Source organism: Octodon degus, unplaced genomic scaffold, assembly GCF_000260255.1.
Source record: "Octodon degus isolate 3935 unplaced genomic scaffold, OctDeg1.0 scaffold00036, whole genome shotgun sequence".
Classification (NCBI taxonomy): Eukaryota; Metazoa; Chordata; class Mammalia; order Rodentia; family Octodontidae; genus Octodon; species Octodon degus.
The window spans coordinates 8132699-8150362 of NW_004524612.1; the positions used below are offsets into that span (position 1 = coordinate 8132699).

At 49.8% G+C, this 17664-nt stretch overlaps 1 protein-coding gene across 1 annotated transcript in view; it reads right to left on the reverse strand.

The window, feature by feature from the left end:
* Positions 1-17664, reverse strand: part of Gfra2 (GDNF family receptor alpha 2) — a 92724-nt gene that overhangs the window by 36733 nt on the left and 38327 nt on the right. Inside the window, exon 4 of the mRNA XM_004630628.2 lies at positions 16520-16874. Within this exon, the coding sequence (XP_004630685.1) occupies positions 16520-16874 (355 nt within the window). The remainder of the gene's footprint in view (positions 1-16519; positions 16875-17664) is intronic.

Genomic DNA, 17664 nt, shown 5'->3' on the forward strand with positions numbered 1-17664 from the left:
TTCAAATAATCCAAAATGTGAAACACTTCTGGTCCCAAGCAATCCAGAAAAGGGGTACCTACCCCTTCTTACCTTCACAGTTGTTCTTGTTTCCTGTAACAATGCCATCATTTATTTCAGAGGTTGATTTAAATTTCCAAGATTTAATTCTGTCCATTTTTAAATAAGGACACTGATCCTTAATAATGCTCTCTGTCCCAAGTCTGAGGCCCAAGCCTGGAAGAGGACATCCTTCCTGCCTCGGTCCAGTTTTACCTGCTGTGCCAGGGCCCTCTATGACCAGGGCCCTCCCCACACTGCTCTACGATCAGGGCCCTCCCCAGGCACTAAAGACAAGACCTTTCGCTCAGGTCCTGCCACTCCTTACCTGTGAAACTCTGAGAACATAACTAAACCTGTCTGATTAGGGTCCATCTGCAAAACAAAATGTTTTTTAGACCTCCGCCACCTCTGTTTCAGGTGCAATCATAGATCCTTGGGGTGTCATTAGCCACATTTTGGGGTACAATGATGTCCTCTTTGGCATTGCAGCTGCCACCTTTCCATACAGCACACATCTTTATCCAGGCAGGAATAAAACAGAGACATACGAAACACACAGACTCCAGGAACCCTGCCATCCACACAGCCCCCCATACGCCAGCACACTGAGGACTCCCCTCCAAGGCAATTCTCTATCTGCATGTGCAGGGGTCACAATGAGGCACAGGTGGACAGGGCTGCCCAGAGCACAGGCAACAGGGAGCAGAGACCACCCCTCCCCACACCCACAGGAGCCACAGCCAGTCCTCAGAATCTCCCACTGGCCCAACCTCCTTGCTAAGTGAAAGCACCAAGAACCCTGTGTTCTTATAAAAGGCACAGTGGTGGCCAAAGCCACCTTGTCTTCTCCAGACAGCGGGGAGGGGCATGTCCCAGACCTGCTCCCTGGCACGGCCTTCTTTCCACCCACCCACCTGCAGGGAGGTGAAAGCCCTTCCCTCCTCCAAAAGAGCGGCCACCCCCCTCCCATCACAGCTGCATTACTCTGCCCTGCAGCCCTCAAGGATTGGAGCCCATGAGGGGCCACTCCTGGCTACTACCTGTTGATTTCATAGAGATTTCAAACTGTCTCTGAAAGAATGAGGAGGGAATTAGCAAGTGGCAGGCAATAATCCTTGCTTGGCTTATCTGAAACACTCCTAGATGGAAACACATCCTTAGAAGAACGGAATGGAGGAACTGGGACACCCCAGGCCGAAGGCCCAGCCATGGCCAGCATGCCCTGGCCCTCTCCGATGGACCACAGCCCCCACTGCTGACACTAGCAACCAAATGATGACTGCTGTCATTGCTTTCTGTTTTATTTTTATTTTGTTTTGGCACACCGCTGTAACCCCAACATTCTGGGCTAAGGCAAGAGAATTACCAGTTCAAGCCCAGCCTGATTTAGCAAGACTATTTCAATTTCTTCTTCTTTTTTTTTAAGAGCTGGAGAATGTAGCTCCATGTGAAGATCCTGGGTTCAATTCTTCAGTCGTGTATTTTAAAAAGGCAAACACACATAGCGATCCCTAAACTCTTCCACCCGGCCCATCATCTCCCTGCCTGTTGTGACAGCTGAGCAGACCTCTGCATAGTTCTAAAATCCACATCCTCACCTGAGCACTGCCCTCCTAGTGCAACCAGAACAGACCACACCCCGAAGCCGCAGCTTAAGCCACAGATGGAAGCCACGAGAAACTCCCATCTGCTGCAACGATAACGGCTTCATCCCAGCTCCCTGTCCTACCCCATACCTCAGGTCTTATCTGAGGGTCCCATTGCCTGCACGCCACCTTCTCCAGAGAGAGCCCCGGAGGTCCCCCACCATCTGGAAGGCCGAGATCCAGACACATGTTCCTCAGATGATAAGAGCAAAGGCACAAGTGAACAAAAACAAGCTGTGGGAGGCAGCCACAGGGACGCAGCCCACACAGAAAAACCAAATTGTCGTGACCAACCAGTACACCGGTATACATTGAGATCTAAAACTGCTGACCATGCACTAGAGAACAAAACGGCTAGAAAACAGCCTGTACTGCATGACATCATTTTGCTAAAATCCATGTATGCACATTTTTTCAAAAGCCTGAATGTATATACCTTCTCCCAAGGATTAGCCAGGGCTTGCTGGAGGGAGTTCAGGCTGAGGACTACTTTCTTAGGTACACCTTTCTGTCTTGCCTGAATTCATTCTTATAATTAGTACATAGTACTCTTATAACCAGCAAAACCAATAAGGTGACTTTTATTTTGAGAATTAGGATAGAAAGCGAGAAATACAGGAAAAAGGAGAAGAGAAGCCCGACATGATGGTACAAGCCTGAAATCGCAGCACTCCAGGAAGCTGAGGCAAAAGGATTGAAAGTTCAAGACCGGCCAGGGCAACCTAACAAGTTAGCAAGAACTTGTGTCTATATATGAAAGGGGTTGAGGATGTGGCTCAGCACAAAGGCCCCAGGTTCAAGCCCCAGTAACACAGGAGAAGAAGAGGAAGAGGAAGAGAAGGAGGAGCAGAGAAAAAGAGCCTCCCCAGGAAACAGCTCCTCCAGCCATGTGGCTCAAGAGGCAGGACAGGACGGCCAAGCCTCACAAGCTTGAAAGGGACCTGACCAGGCCTCCTCTGATGCTGATGAGAGCTTCTGCCTCTGTCTCTACCTCTGGGGACAGAGGCCCACCACATAACAAGGCCACTCATTCTAATTTCCAACAAGATCAGAGATTTTAGCATGTTAGCAGTGGTGGCACGCCCCTCCCTCAGTGTCCTTGGGGACTGGCTCCAGGACCCCAACAGATCCCAAACCCCAAGGATGTGCAAGTCCTTAAAATGGTGCAGAATTTCAGACAGCCCACGTGAATCCTCCAGTATACTGCGAATCATCTCCAGGCTCCCTCTAATACCTGATACATAGTGTAGCGCCAAAGAGATAGTTATTAGAGTGTGCTTCTTTGACTGTTGTTGTTTTTACTGTGTTTCTTTTCCCCCAAATATTTTTAATCTGCTGTGGATTGGATGCATGAACATGGAGCCTACAGATACAGAGAGCCAAATGTATTAATGAGGATTAAGGCAAACTCCTAATCCAAGACTGGTTCCACCTGGCTACTTTGTCAGTAAGCAATAAGTAAGCAATAAGGCGACAGAACCCTGAGCTGGAACTGGAGGATGATGGTGGGAGCTCAGAGGAGGGACGCTAGGGAGACCCTGAGCCAATAGGGTTTCCCAGGGCATCCCAAAGCTGCGCCTCACACTCCCCCCCCAACGCCTCTCCCAGCTGGCCCCTTCCCTGCCCTCACCCAGAAGCCTCCCCTGAAAGGCACCCTCCTTGCTGCCTGCCCCTGTTGGAGGACCCCAGCCCACACCAGCCTCCCTGGCTCTCCTAGTCCCAGACTCCCCTTCTCGATGCCTGCAGCAAGCAGTTTAATCCTCTCGATACTTCATTAAGCAGGACCTCCTCTTCATAGTCAGTGGTTCGCAGGGGCGAGGCCTGCCCACCCAGATGAGCTCAGAGCTCTTTGGAGGTGCCTGTGTTACCACATGCCCGCGTGCTGGGCCACTGCTCACAGCTTTGCATGCATTATTTCCCTTAATCCCATCATTGCCATCCCAAGCCCTTCCTCTCTCCTGAACTCCCTGATAACAAATACGCTTTGTACTTGATGTTTCCACTTGCACGCTTCTATGGCTTTCAAACAAGTGTGCAACCCAAATTCCACACACACACACACACACACACACACACACCCAGATCCCCCATGCCCATGCCACCTCCTCCTCCCTCCTTCTTCCCTCTCAGGTGACAACACTGCCTGCTGGCCACAAGGCTGGAGACCTTGACATCATCCTGGACACCCTCTTCACTGTCCGCCTCCAGGCGCTGACTGTGAAGGCCTCTGCCTCGGCCCTGGCCCTCAAGTCTGGTTCTCTTTACCTACCTCTGCCTCTGCCTTGTCTCAGGCCTTCACAATGTGGTTCAAGGATACTCCCCACCCGAAGCCTCTCTCACCTTCACAGTACATGGTGGCAACAGTGATCTTTCTGAAATAACAGCTGGATCGTGTTACCCTCATGGTTAAAGTGCTTCGTGGTTCCCTATTGCCTTCCAGAGAAAATCAGATTTCTTGGCAAAATGCGCAAGGGGGCTGACCCCCCCCTTCCTGGTCACTCTCCTTTACATGCATTCTCTCTGCAAGGAACAGAAGGTCCTCTTGGTACCAGCCCAGTCCCCCTTCCAACTCAGCACAGATGTCACCTCCCCAATGGCACCCCAAAGCAGAGAGGACCACTCCTCCACCTCATGCCCAGAACACTCTGGGCTGCTCAAGGCAAGTCTGTGGTTTGTCTCAACACCCAAATACGTCACCCTCAATGGGAGGGGAAACTTCAATGAAGACATGGCTGTCCTTATTTCAACACAATAAATGGAGGTTCCTCAGTCAATATTGTAAAATGTACCTAAGGTGTGTAACTGAGAACCTGAAGCCAGGGCGTCTGTCCCCTCTCGCTATGCTGCCCTGCGATGCTTTCCTTGAGCACATCACAGTGCCCTGAGTGCAGTTCCTAAGAATGGAGAGGAGGCACCACTCTCCAGGATGACTCATGGGGCAGGCACAGCGGGAACAGCTACTACAAGATTTCCTTCCTGCAAATACTTAGCATGCATTTGTGCATAACCCCACTTCTGAGCCCTGCTCCAGGCAGGTGGGTGACATTAGTGTCCCGAGATGCCCACCCACCCCAGAGAGCCTCTCAGGGCTACCCACACAAGCCCTCTGCCATGGTGTGGGTCTAAAATGTCCCCCCAAAGTCTCATGTGTTCGGGGGAGAGTTTCAGAAGGTGACTAAGGGGCTGGGGAGACAGCTCAATAGTACAGTGCCTACCTAGCAAGCTCAAAGTCCTGAGTTCAATTCCTGTTACCAAAAAAAAAGGGTGACTGGATCATAAGGGCACTAAACTAAGCAGTTGATTCCGCCCACTGACGAGTTTGTAGCTGAATGCATAGTTAGAAAGTGGGGCCTGGTAGGAGGAGGGGCTCAGGCGGTGTGTTGCTGGGGGCCACAGCTCACGCTGTCCCTTGCTTGCTCTCTGCTTCCTGGCTGCTATGGGGTGAGCACTGCTCTCCTGCAGGCCCCTCCACCATGATGGTCCTGCACTGGAGCCAGCTGACCATGGGCTGAGCCCTCTGACCTCAAGCCACATTCCAGCTCCTCTAAATTATGCTTGCCAGGTGCTTCGTCCCAGCAAAGGGAAAGCTAATTCATACAGTCTCCAAATCATGCAAGAGAGCAACAGAAAGAGTGGAAGATGGCAGCTGGCTCAGGGCACCTTGGCTCATGTTGCCCCTCCAGAAAGGAGGGGGGCTACCTCCCCTCAGGGTTCTGATCTGGAAGGCAAAGTGTGTCTATGGCTGGCTGTGGGAAAATCCATCTCAACCCTGAAGCACCACGGTGAGAATCCCACACAAGGAGCCCCAGAACACCCCCAGTCACACTCAGCACCACTCTAAGAGCCTCCTGGTTAAAGGCTGGAGCTGATGAGAGGCTCCTCAGGGCAACAAAGCCACCTCCTGGGAAGCCGGGAGGCTGAACATAGACACACACAGGACCCAGAAGAAAGTCTCTTTCCCCAACCAAAGGACTCTTGGGGCTGGAGCAGAAGCTGATCGTGGCCTTGGAACTCAAGAGGGAATATGCAAGGGCCTGAGTTATAGCACATGTGCTCAACCTAACAATGCAGTTATGTCCCATAATGCACCATAAGTTAAACAAGGTTGAAACGTATTTAGTATACCCAACCTGACAAACGTCATAGCCTGGGCTAGCCTGCCTTAAACATGCTCAGAACACTGACATTCACCTACTGCTGGGCCAAAATCTCCCAAAAGAAAGCCATTTAGAGTACTACAGAGTATCCACCATTCACCCTCATGGTTCCAGGCTGACTGGGACCACATCACCAGAGAGGACTGGACCCCCCATTTCACTAGCCCGGTGAAGACCAATCTAAAATCCAGAGAACTCTTTCTACTGAAGGTGCATCAGTCTTTGCACCACGGTAAAATCAGAAAACCCTGCAGCTGTCTGTCCCAAGCCTGAGTCTCAGAGTCAGAGACTGAATCTGGCCAGCACTGTGGCTCTGGAACGTGCAGAGGCCCACCGTGGGAGCGCCCTGGGTGTCGGGCCAGCCTCACTCCTGCTCACCTCCGCTGTCACACCACGCTGCTCACCCATGCAGCAACACTGGGTTCTCCTGGACAATTCCTCCACTAGAGACAAAGGTTGTTTCTTTCTTTTGACATCTTCCCCACAAACTCTGGCCTACCTAGTGACCAGCCTTTCATTAGTACTGACAAGGTTTCTAGAATCACCAACTCATCGAAAGTGCTATGGAAGAGCCCCCATGACCCTCCTGGTTCCCAAAGCCAATGGCTTCCTTGTGACCTAATCCTTTGGACCTCTCAACAGCATTTGGCACAGCTGTCCATGACACCTCCAGGTTGTGCTGGATCCTCCCCAGCCTCTAGGTTAATTGCCATGTCTATGCTAATGACCCCCAGAATATAGCACTGAAGTCAAGCACATGATATGAATGCTCCAAAGGCACCTCAAAACTCACACACTCCAAATGAGCTCCGGATCTATCTCCCCACCCCTGGTGTTCACTATCTCAGAAAATGGCACTATCACCCACTGAGCTGCTCCAGCCAAAAGCCTGTGAGTCATCCCTAAGTTCCTCCATCACCCTCACTCCTGCATTCTAGGCTTATCACTTCCATCTCCAAATCTCTCCAATGTACCCACTTATCTGCCCACAAAGCCACCGCCCACCCCATCTGATCCACCATCATCCCCATTTAGTGATAGGAAAATGACCTCCTCCCGGGTTTCTGTGGTCACTCTCACCTCCTCCTCCACACACAGTAGCCGGAGTACTACTTTTCATATCACAGTTCTAACAGCATCACTGATGAACCCAGAAGTTCCTTTCTACTTGTACTCAGCCCATCCCAACCCTCACCAGGGCCCACAGAGGCCCCACACAATCTGGTCCCTGCCTGCCTCCCAACCACATCCTGCGCTTCTGTTTCCAAAGCCCTGCATCGAACCACACACCTCCTTCCAACAACACCAAGTCCTTCCCTCCTGCGACTGCTGCCCGTACCACACCCTCCGCATGAAATCCTTGCTCCATCTGTCTCACTGGCTCCTCGTTCTTCAATTTAAATGTCGTCTCCTCAAATCAACTTTTCCTGATCCCTGTCCAAACAAGCTCCCCCACTCCCATTACACTTTACTTCTATATCCTGTTCATTTCAACCATTTTAGTTAAAGTTGAGTATCCCTTCTCCAAAATGCTTAGGATCAGAAGTGTTCCAGACTTTTGAATTTTTTTTTCAGGTTTTTGGAATCTCTGCATAGTTGCCATGAGAGTGGGGGGAAACAGGGTCCACCTCAAAGACATGGTTCATTTATCTTTCATACATACCTTACAAACACAGCTTGATGGTAATTTTACACAACATGTTTTTCTTGGGTGCCTACATTTTGACTGCTTCCTATCACATGGGGTCACATGTGGAATTTTCCACTTGTACTGTTGTGTTGATGCTCAAAATGAATCTGACTGGGGAGCATCTGATGTGTCCAGTTTTCTGATTAGAAGCACTCAACCTGGATGTCCTTATCTGCTTCCCTGTCTACTGTCTCTCTCCTGCATCAGACTGTAAGATCCAGGAAGGCAGAATCCATATCCCCTGTGGCCTGCAGGAGCGCTTCACAGAGTGAGCAAACGATAAAGGCTCAACAAATACAGCAGCACAGTAGTAAAACAAGCATTCGAAGAAGCACAGACCTAATTAAGAAGGAAGTAGTAAGTACCTAGTGAAGGATACAGACAAGTTCGACAGACCATCTGCGCAAGAACCAGCCAGGGAAGGAAGGGTTCAGGGAGGTAAAAACCAGACTAATCCCCAGTGTGATGGGCCTGCATGTGATTAGGGTGAGACTAGACCATGAGGGTGGGGCTCTTACAATGGGATTAGTGACCTTCTAAGAGGATATTCCATCCTGGCTCCCATTCCCTTTCCCCCTATTACTCCCTCTCCCTCCACAACAATGAGAACATAACCAAGAAAGAGGTCCTCACCAAAAACACAACCACACTGGACTCTGATCTCAGACTCCCCAGACTTGGAGAAGCAGAAGTCTATAATAACCACCCTGTCTGTGACACTCCATTATATTAGCCTGAGCTAAAACATTTGGCAAGGAAGGAGCTTGTCTCCAGGAATAGAGGCAGAAACAACCAGGGAGCCCATGGGAACAACAGCAGACCAGGGTGGCTGAAGGGGTGCCTGTGCTCTGTGAGCAAACACACACCCCTACCCACAGGAGTGGGCAGTGTGCATGGACTGGAATCTTGACTCCAGGTTATGGTTTGAGTCTAGTTCCCCCAAATCTTCATGTGGTCATGGGGCGGCTTCTAGAGTTTGTGATTAACTCATGATCCAAGGCTGGGATTATGAGTGTGTGGTACACCCGCTCTGGGGCAGACAGTCTGCATAAAGCATAAGAGAGCTTTGCATAAGCCCAAAGGTCTCTGCCGCTACTCCTCCCTTTTCACTCTTACTATTTTGCTGTTTTCCATCACCATGAACTGCTGCACTCTGCCATGTGCCTCCCTGCCTTGGCTCCAGCTGATTATGGACTGAAACCTCCACAAACTTTGAGCTAAATAAACCCTTCCTCCCTTAATTTAGGGTATCAGGTGTTTTGTCCCAGCAACAACAGAAAAGTAACCAAGACACTTGGTGTAAGTGGTACTGCCCCAAATGGACCACTCTCCCCACTTCTCTAGAAATGAGGTGAGTCCTGAATCCCAATTCCACTAGTAAAGTGGGGGCCTTCCCTAGACAGGGGCCATACCTCATCTGTGTGAGGGGTGACAGCCCAGATGCCCGGAGCACGAGCTGGGTGGGAAGAGCCCAGACGCCTGGTGCTCGGGCTGGGTGGGAAGGATTCAAGGACTCCAGTACAACAGCATGCACAAACCCTGACTTGTGACCTGGGCATCTAGTTTACCTCCCTAGGGCCTTTGTTAAAGTAGTACTCAGGGTTCCAGCCTTGTCACCACATGCCACAGGAAGTGCCAAGTAAAGCATTTGGGCACAATGACCTGGAATGCAAGGTGAACAAGCAACTACAGAAAGCAGTTACAGGAGCCAGCACCAGATGCTGGAGAAAGGCAGACTTGGGGTTCCTGGCGGGGTGCAGCAGCTACAGCCCTGCCCACAGCCAGAGCCTCTCAACCACAGCCTTTCAGTAGGTTTCCCTCCAGAAAGTGGAGATGCTGTCACCCAGACATCTTCCAGAATGCAATTCTGCTCAAGGCCAGGAGGGCCCCTGAGTAAGACTTGCCTGGCTGATACCCATGGTCTCCAAGAAGAGGATGCTCCACAGTGTGGCCGTGGTACACCTCTTAGTGGCCAAGTAAAACTAGGATTTCAAAAGAAGCTGAATGAAAATGCCACTATCGAAGCTGAATGAATGCCACTGTGATATAGCTCTGATGCCATGTAAACTGTAAATATTGGCCAATAGATGCTGCCAAGAGTCTCTAAGTTGGAGGTACAATCTACAGCGTCTGGTCAGTAGTTCTAAGTTCCAAAAGGAAACTAGCTTCTAGTCCCTTTCTCATTGACTCTCAAACCCTAACACAATGGCAGACCCAATGTGGATGATCAACAAATTGTGAAGTAAGTAGAGAAATGATCATGAGACCTTCCCCCACACACACATTGCCTCTGATTTATACATCCTGCTGGCCCTACGAATGACTGACTGGGTTCCATCCAGATCCCTCCTTCACCTCCTATGCCTGTGCCAGGCAACACTAGTCCATCACAACCTTCTTTGCCGCTGATCCAAGAGGCAGATTCGACATTCCTCTGCAGGGAGCTAAGAAAGTTGGTCTTCCAGTAGAGGCAGAAGCTCTTATTGAGAAATCAAGTTCTTTGAGAATCTAATGAACACAACAACTTGCTCTTTTGAAGACACACACAAAACACGGTGTATAATTTCAAGATGTTCAAAGACTTTCTTCCTTAAAAGAAATTCACCTGCTGCTACACAACAAATCACTCCCTATTATTCAGAGATGATCTCTAAAAACATCAGTGACTTAATTACTCCTTGTGGGATAAAATACCTGACACCCACAACTTAAAGGAAGAGATGTTTATTTTGGATCACAGTCGCAGTCCACGGTTGGCTGACTCCGAGGCAGAGAAATGTGGTGGAAAGGCCTGGGCAGAAGAAGGCTGGCCACTTCTGGAAGGAGACAGAAAAGGGAGGAGCCATGGAAGGAGACCTTTACAGGTCACTTGCTCTTCCGATCAGACCCATCTCCTAACAGCAGGCCAGCTATTCCCCCCCCCATGACCCAATAAGCTTCAAAAAGCCCCTCTGGGAGCTCCTGAGGTTCTTGGGGAACCCCTCGATAAAAATCATAACAATCAGCCAACAGACACTAAAGAGAGCCAAAGCAATGATCCTGGGCCTGTTCATCCTTCCTGCCTAAAGGCAGTGGACACTCCCCCAGCTAGGCAAGAGAGACAGCTCCCCTTAAAGCCAGCTCCCCGAAAGGGCTCCTTCCTCCTTCCCCAGGACAGCCCAAGGAGGGCAGCCCAATTCCCTCTGCACCCCAGCAACCCTCTCAGACAAGGACAGCAGCTACTACACAAACGGGGCCCAAGCAGCCAGGGTAGTTCCAGGCTGCAACCTATTTATGGACATCCTCAGCACCCAGGGGTTGAATTACAGCCCTGAAGATGGCAGGGGGCCAGCAAGGAGTTATTTATATCCTCCTGGCAGACTGAAAGGAACAGGACAACTCGAACGGCCGTTTCAAACACGGCCCGGAAAGGACGCGGCTTACAGAACAGAATCATCAGCCCAGCCCCACAACCCACAGCCACCACTAAATGATATACACACACACAATCTGAGGACATCCTTGCAATAAGTACAAGTTGAAAGTAAAAAAAAATTAAAAGGCTGCACTGTTGTATTTTCAGTGTGCATCACGGCACACTGGGAGCTATAGAGAGGCCAGCTAAATTCTCTGGATTTGGGGCTACATTCCCACACCTTCCCCAGGCACTCCTGACTCTGTGTCAGAGCCTTTTAAAGGAAATGCCTATGAAGAGTTCTACATTTTGGAAACAAACAGTTTAGCACTTAACTAAAAATAAAAAAAAAAAAAAACAGGAATGAATCCAAACACTTCTCATGCCAGCTAACCCTCTCAGTCCCCAGCTAAGACAGGGCAGCAGGACGCTAGGTCACTATATACAAGAACTCTTCATTGGCAAAGAGTCAGAGAAGGTTCAAGAAGCTTCTGTAACTTAAAACACGATTTGCAATGTTGTGTTATTTTTTCTATGTTTAGAATGCTGAAATGTTTTCCAAGTTAAATAAACACTATTACATTTTTCAAAAAAATTAAAAAATAAAGGAAATGCCTCTCCTGGTCTTTCTGACATCTCTGATCAGTTTAAATCAACAGCCCTGAGGCTCAGGGGTATGAAGAGAGGTGGAGACACAACTGGATATCCTGGGGTGCTACTTCCCAGGCAGCTGTGGGAAGAGAGAATCTTCCAGAAGTTCCCTGTGGACCCTGTCCAAAGAGTGGTGGGAGAATTCAGAAGTGCTTCCAATAACCCTGAGGCCCAACAAGCAGATATCCTTGTTTAATCAAGGCTTCTAACAAGGTCAAGGAAAACCTCCAACGCTTTGCAGCAGTGACATTTACTAAGACAGCACTGCAGAGTCTGTGACATATCTCACAGGTGAATACCACACCAGTGACACGCAAGGCCTGCTGCCAGGTGTGCTCAGAACAATGCAATGGACTGGTTTTAATGCAGTGCCAGAGGGACAGGGTGCCAAGTTGTCCAGCACAAGTGGACAGCTTCCCAAACAGAAGGCGGGGCCAAGGCCTAGCCAGGCCTAGCAGAGTCAAGACTAAGTGCGACAGCCCTGGAGCATGGGGACTTCCTGTCAGGGACCTCCTTTCCCAAGAATCATCATCCAGAGATGCTTTCCCATGACCTCATCAAGCCAGCTTCATTCATTAAAGTTTCCAAGCGACAGGAGTCTCCAGATCCTGCTCCGAACACTGCAGCACTGGGCTTCTCCGTGGTCACAAGACTCTCATCGCTGGTGCCCATGCTGGAGGGCAGGACCTGGAGAACACGCCCAGCAAAGAAAGAGCACAAAGTCTCTTCAAGGGCACAGTGCAGAGCCCTGCCTAGTTTCCTACCCTCTACATGTCCTTATTGAACCACCTGTCACCTCCTGGTCCTACAGGTGGGCACCTCTAGGGCCATTTGTGGCATCTCCTCTTCTGCCAAAAGCACATCTCTGTAGGAATATAACCCAATGGCAGAAGGCAGGCTACAAAACCACCTGAACAGACTCAAGTCCACAGGCCCAGAAGTGCTCTTGTGGGATCAGTGAAGAAACAGAGGGCACTGGGGGTGAAGCTGTCCATGCAGGGGGCACTCAGGAGACCAGGGGCATGGCTCTGGTGTGGGGTGCTACAACCACTCCTCCTTCCACCATCACTCCATTTTGGTCCCTGTTTTCTCCCCAGCACATCTCCCAGAGCCCCTCAAACCTTAGACTAGGGGATAAGCAAAACCCCTGCAGGGCACTCCCTTCACTCCAACTTTGCTACAGGCCCTGCCAGGCTTCTCCTACACACAGGCCCAGCCCTCCTCCCTGCCCTCCCTCACCAAGGACCACACTTTTGTGTGCCAGTGGGTGGGTGGTGGGAGCTGAGCAATGAAAGGTTGGACAAATGTCCTGGCCCTAGACACGAGCTTACCTGCCACATCCTGATGCAGTATGGACCTCCTACACATGGCCCCAGGCTGCTCCGAGGAAGCTCTGTCCCTAATTTAATGATCTAGACACTGTGCACTCCATGGCCTTGGGGTTGCTGTGCTGAAATCCACACCCCCAGTGCAAGGCACTTCCCCACTTGCTTCAGCTCCTCTCGGAACTATATACTCTTCACGGCCAGGGCTCCTCAGTCTCCGTGCTCCTAGTACTTTGTCCTTCTGGTTCTACGATCTGATATTTATGCCTACGTTCCTGGATTCTTCATCTCTAGAAAAATAAAAAATGGACCAAGCCGCCAAATTTTCTCTGCCTCTAATTCTCCAGCTTCACACAGGCCAAAAGCCCATCAGGAAGGAGCCCATACTCCACTACCCACCCTTCCTCAAAACAATACCAGTAAGCTCGTGCTGGGCTCCTGCCACCTCTACATGAGACTCAATTCTAACATCTCAGTGGCACAACCCCAGACCCCCATCGCAGGACCCCTAATGGCTTCTGGGTTTGTTTGATTTTTTTCAGTATGGAAGAGAGAACCTAGGATTTTTTCACTGAGCTACACTCCAATCTTTTTTTAAATTTTTTATTTTGAGACAGGGTCATGTTAAGTTGCCCAGGGTGGGTTCAAACCTGCGATCCTGCTGGCTCAACCTCGCAGAGTGCTTCAATCACAGGTGTGCACCACCTCTCCGCCCCAGCCTTCAGGCTTTCTGGGTGCACTGGGCCCCACAAGTGCACAAACTTGTGTGTGGGCCCCCCAGCTCCTCAAGGCCCAGCTCCTCAACTGTTGCTGCTCCATATCACTGCGTACATGCAGCATGGCAAATTCATTTTAGCATTTAGTGCAGAGAGAAAATATGTCTGGGTTTAAGAATTCGCACACTCCTTCTAGTGTGTTTCGGGGACTATGTGGCCTATCCAGCTTCTCCTTGATCCCGGCGACCAGGAAGCTGAAAACTCGAGTTCAGCACTCCACTGGATAACAGAGCAGAGGTGTGCATGCGTTCACTCCTCCTGTCTAGGGCTCTTGGTTTTTCCTGAGAACGCTCCTACTGTTGTAAACATAGGCTTGTTTCCAACTGCCTCAATCTATTTGTATAGAACATGTACTTTTTAAAGCAATACAGAAGGGAAAAGCCCACCTCCTTCTCAGGTCTTTCCCGAAGCCCTCAGTCCCTCTTCTGAACTCCAGCAGGGCTCCTGTTCCAAACGAAACGAAGCAGCCCTTCACCTTGCATCTACACTGGGCCCACCTCTCCCAGCACAGAAGGAAGCCACTCCCAACCAACATCCCTCGGAGCCCTAGCCCCACCCCTGCTTCCTCCTGCACAAGGCAGTTTATATCCAATGCCCCCACTTCTGCCTCGGTGCGAGAAGTGTGCCTACAGCGATCAGCTTGGAGCACACACACACAGGCATTCTGCAAAACCCCAGCTTCGCCACCCTTTCCCCAACCCCCACCCACTGTCCTCTGATCTTCCCAACCTGCCTGCCTCACACCGCACCTCCTCCACCTTTGCTCCCCATTCCCCCATGTTTCCAGCACAGCTGGGCTCTCACTACCCACACCGATGGCTTTATTTACCACCTGAACTCCAAGGGTGCCCAAATCTGTGGGCATCTCCACCAAACCTCCCCACAACATCATCCACTGCTGTGGTTTTAATCACCAATGTGGAGCCCAAGAATTTCTAAACCTAGCCTCATTACTGAGCTCCGGGCCCATTCATCCAAATGCCTCCCAGATGTTGCCATGGGAATGACAATGGTTTCCCCAGAGACTTCTCAAACACTGTGTGTCCAACGCCACCCTCGCCCAATTATTCCACCACCCCACAGTTATTCAGTTAGGAAACATGGCAGACACAGATGCCATCTACTTATCTATTCAAGTAATACTTATGGGGTGCTCGCCATGTGCCAGGCTCCACGTGGTGGAGTTTGTAAAACAGAAACAGTTCTTGCCTCCAGAGAATCTCAACCAGTCGTCACTCAGTCCTGCCACATTCAAGTCTGTGACCACTCTCCTTTGAAACAATTCACAGTTTCCATCCCCACAGCTACTGCTTCATCCCAGAGCAGTATGCCATAGTGGCAAGAAAGGCGTATCATGTGTCTCCGGGTTCTGAAAATGTTGTGTACTGTGTGACCTCAGGCCAGTTACTATCTCTATACCCTCAAGTGACAAAGAAAGATGAAGTGGAACTGAGTTTTTAGCCTTGTTGCAGGATTCAGACATGAAGCTTTTTTAAAAAAGTATTTGGAACATATCAGACAATCTCTAAACACCTCCAAGTAACTATTGTAATTCCTGTTTCTCCAACGGCCTACCCACCATGGCCCACCCCATGCGGTTTCCTCCCTCTCCCCTCCCTCTCCATCCTTTCTCCCCCCTCCTTCCCTCTGTCTCTCTCTTTTCCAATGGCCTTTTCTGGCCATCTTCTTCATAGGCCGCCTTCTTCTTCGCATTTCCCAAGGCTTTGCTCAGGAAATGCGCTCCTGTGGACCTGCACTGAGGCACACGCCCCCCCCCCATGCTCCCTCCCTGGCAGCTTCCAGCTTCATCCTACTGAATTGGAACCACTTGACCTATTCCCCTGCTGAAGTACACATCCTCTGGAGAGCATCAAAGTCACCTCTGTATGTCCAGGCCTTCAAACCAAGTGCTACAAGCAAGAGGAGCTAATAAGTACTTAATAACAGGTAAAACACATTTAAGAAACCAAACTTCAATTCACTGTAACAAAAAAAATCCTACTTCCTAATAACTATGCTATATTTAGTAAGCATTTGCTATGCACTAGGCTCTGTAGTAAGTAGTGGACATGTGCAATCTAATGCTCAAAATAACCCTGTGATGTGGGTATTGTTATTCCTGCTTCATAGGTAAAGAGATGGAGGCTCAGGAAATCTTTAAAACTGGCTCAAGGTCACACAGTTAATAACTGGTAGTCAGAATTCAAACCCAGCACCATCAGGCTCTAGAACACATTCTTTCCCCAAGTGTGAGCCTGTTCAGCTCTGTGTACAATAAGCTGCTCTTCAGTCTATGAGAACAACTTCTTCTGCTGGGTCATGAAGCTGAGGCTTCCTTTAGAAGTGGGATCAAATTCTGTGATGGTCATTTCTTCTTTCAAGACTCCAGGAGCCTATAATTTTAAATTATAAGGCCCTTGTATTGCTTACTGGCTTCCCTAATAATCCTTGACATGAGGCTGGGCAAAGAGTAGACAAAAAAATAAACTCAAGTTGAATGAATGAGCAAATCAGAAAATGAGTGGTGGGTGGGTTGGTGAATGGGTGGGTGGGTGAATGGATGGATGGAAGCATGGATGGGTGGGTGGGTGGGTAGGTGGATGGATTGGTGGCTAGATGGGTGGATAGGTGGATGGGTGGGTGGACAGGTGGGTGGGTGGATGGGTGGATGGATGGATGGATGAAAAAAAAGGACAACTGATTTTTCACATATTCAAGTGACACCTTCTGCTGGACTTAGACTTATAACCCAATGGGACTCCCAGTGGATGTGGAGAAAGCACAGCACCAGCCCCTGGAAGCACCCCAAAGCCAACGCCCCAAGCTGCATGCTCTCACCGGCATAAGTGATCTGTCCGGCACAGGGTTCGGAGCTCCAGGCAGTTGGGCTTCTCCTTGTCCTCATAGGAACAGCTGGGCAGGATCGTCTGCCGGCGGCGCTCAGCACATGCCTGGTCTTGGCAGGAGCAGAAGAGCATGCGGTAGGTGTACTCGCTGGGCACACGGTCAAAGAACTGGCGCAGGGCCTTGTGGCACTTGCGGCGGTTGCAGCGCTCAGTGGACGAGATCTCACGGTTGCAGATGGAGATGTAGGAGGAGCGCAGCTTCTTGCAATTGTCATTCAGGTTGCAGGCCTTGGCAGCGTCCAGGCAATGGTTGCTCTTGGCACTGACAGACGGGTCTGCCCCTGTCCCTAGAGGAATAAGGCAAGCACAGGTCAGTGTCCCATAGCAGTACAGGGCAGACACAGCAGCCCAGAATTAATGTTCTCATATACCTGCTCTTGGCTTGGTTTCCCCATCTGTGAAATAGGGATGCCTTCCTAAGACATAACCCCAAGGCTCCAGTGAGGATTCAGAGTTAGTGTGCAAGCCCAGAAAGAACTCAGAAATAATCAGGTGTGACACTGTACACTGGAATCCCAGAGCTCTGGGAGGCTGAGGCAGGAAAATCACAAATTTGGGCCCAGTCTGAGAAACTCGGTGACTTAACGAGACATGATCTCAAATTTTTTTAAAAAGGAAATTGTTTCAAAAACTAGGGATGCGCTTTTTTGTGTGTGTGGAACCGGGGATTGAACTCAGGGCCTTGCGCTTGCCAGGGAAGCGTTTATTCCACTGAGCCATCTCCCCAGCCTGGGATGTACATTTTTATAGCAACATAATTTATAATATCTCAATCTTGGAAACAACCCAAATGCCCATCAATCAATGAATGGATACAAAAGATGTGGTCTTTTAATACAATGAAGTACTACACAGCCATAATGAAAGATAAACTGGAGATATTTATGGGTAAATGGATGCAGCGCAAGACCATACTCATATGTGAAATAAACCAGATGTGCATGTGTAAACATTGTACTGTCTCCCTAAGAGATCCAAAAGGTACGATGCTGTAAAATGGGAAGAAACTGCCCTAGCCTTCCAAGGTCAATTAAGACTCAGGACATATGAGAACTTGTACTGTAACATCATGTAACT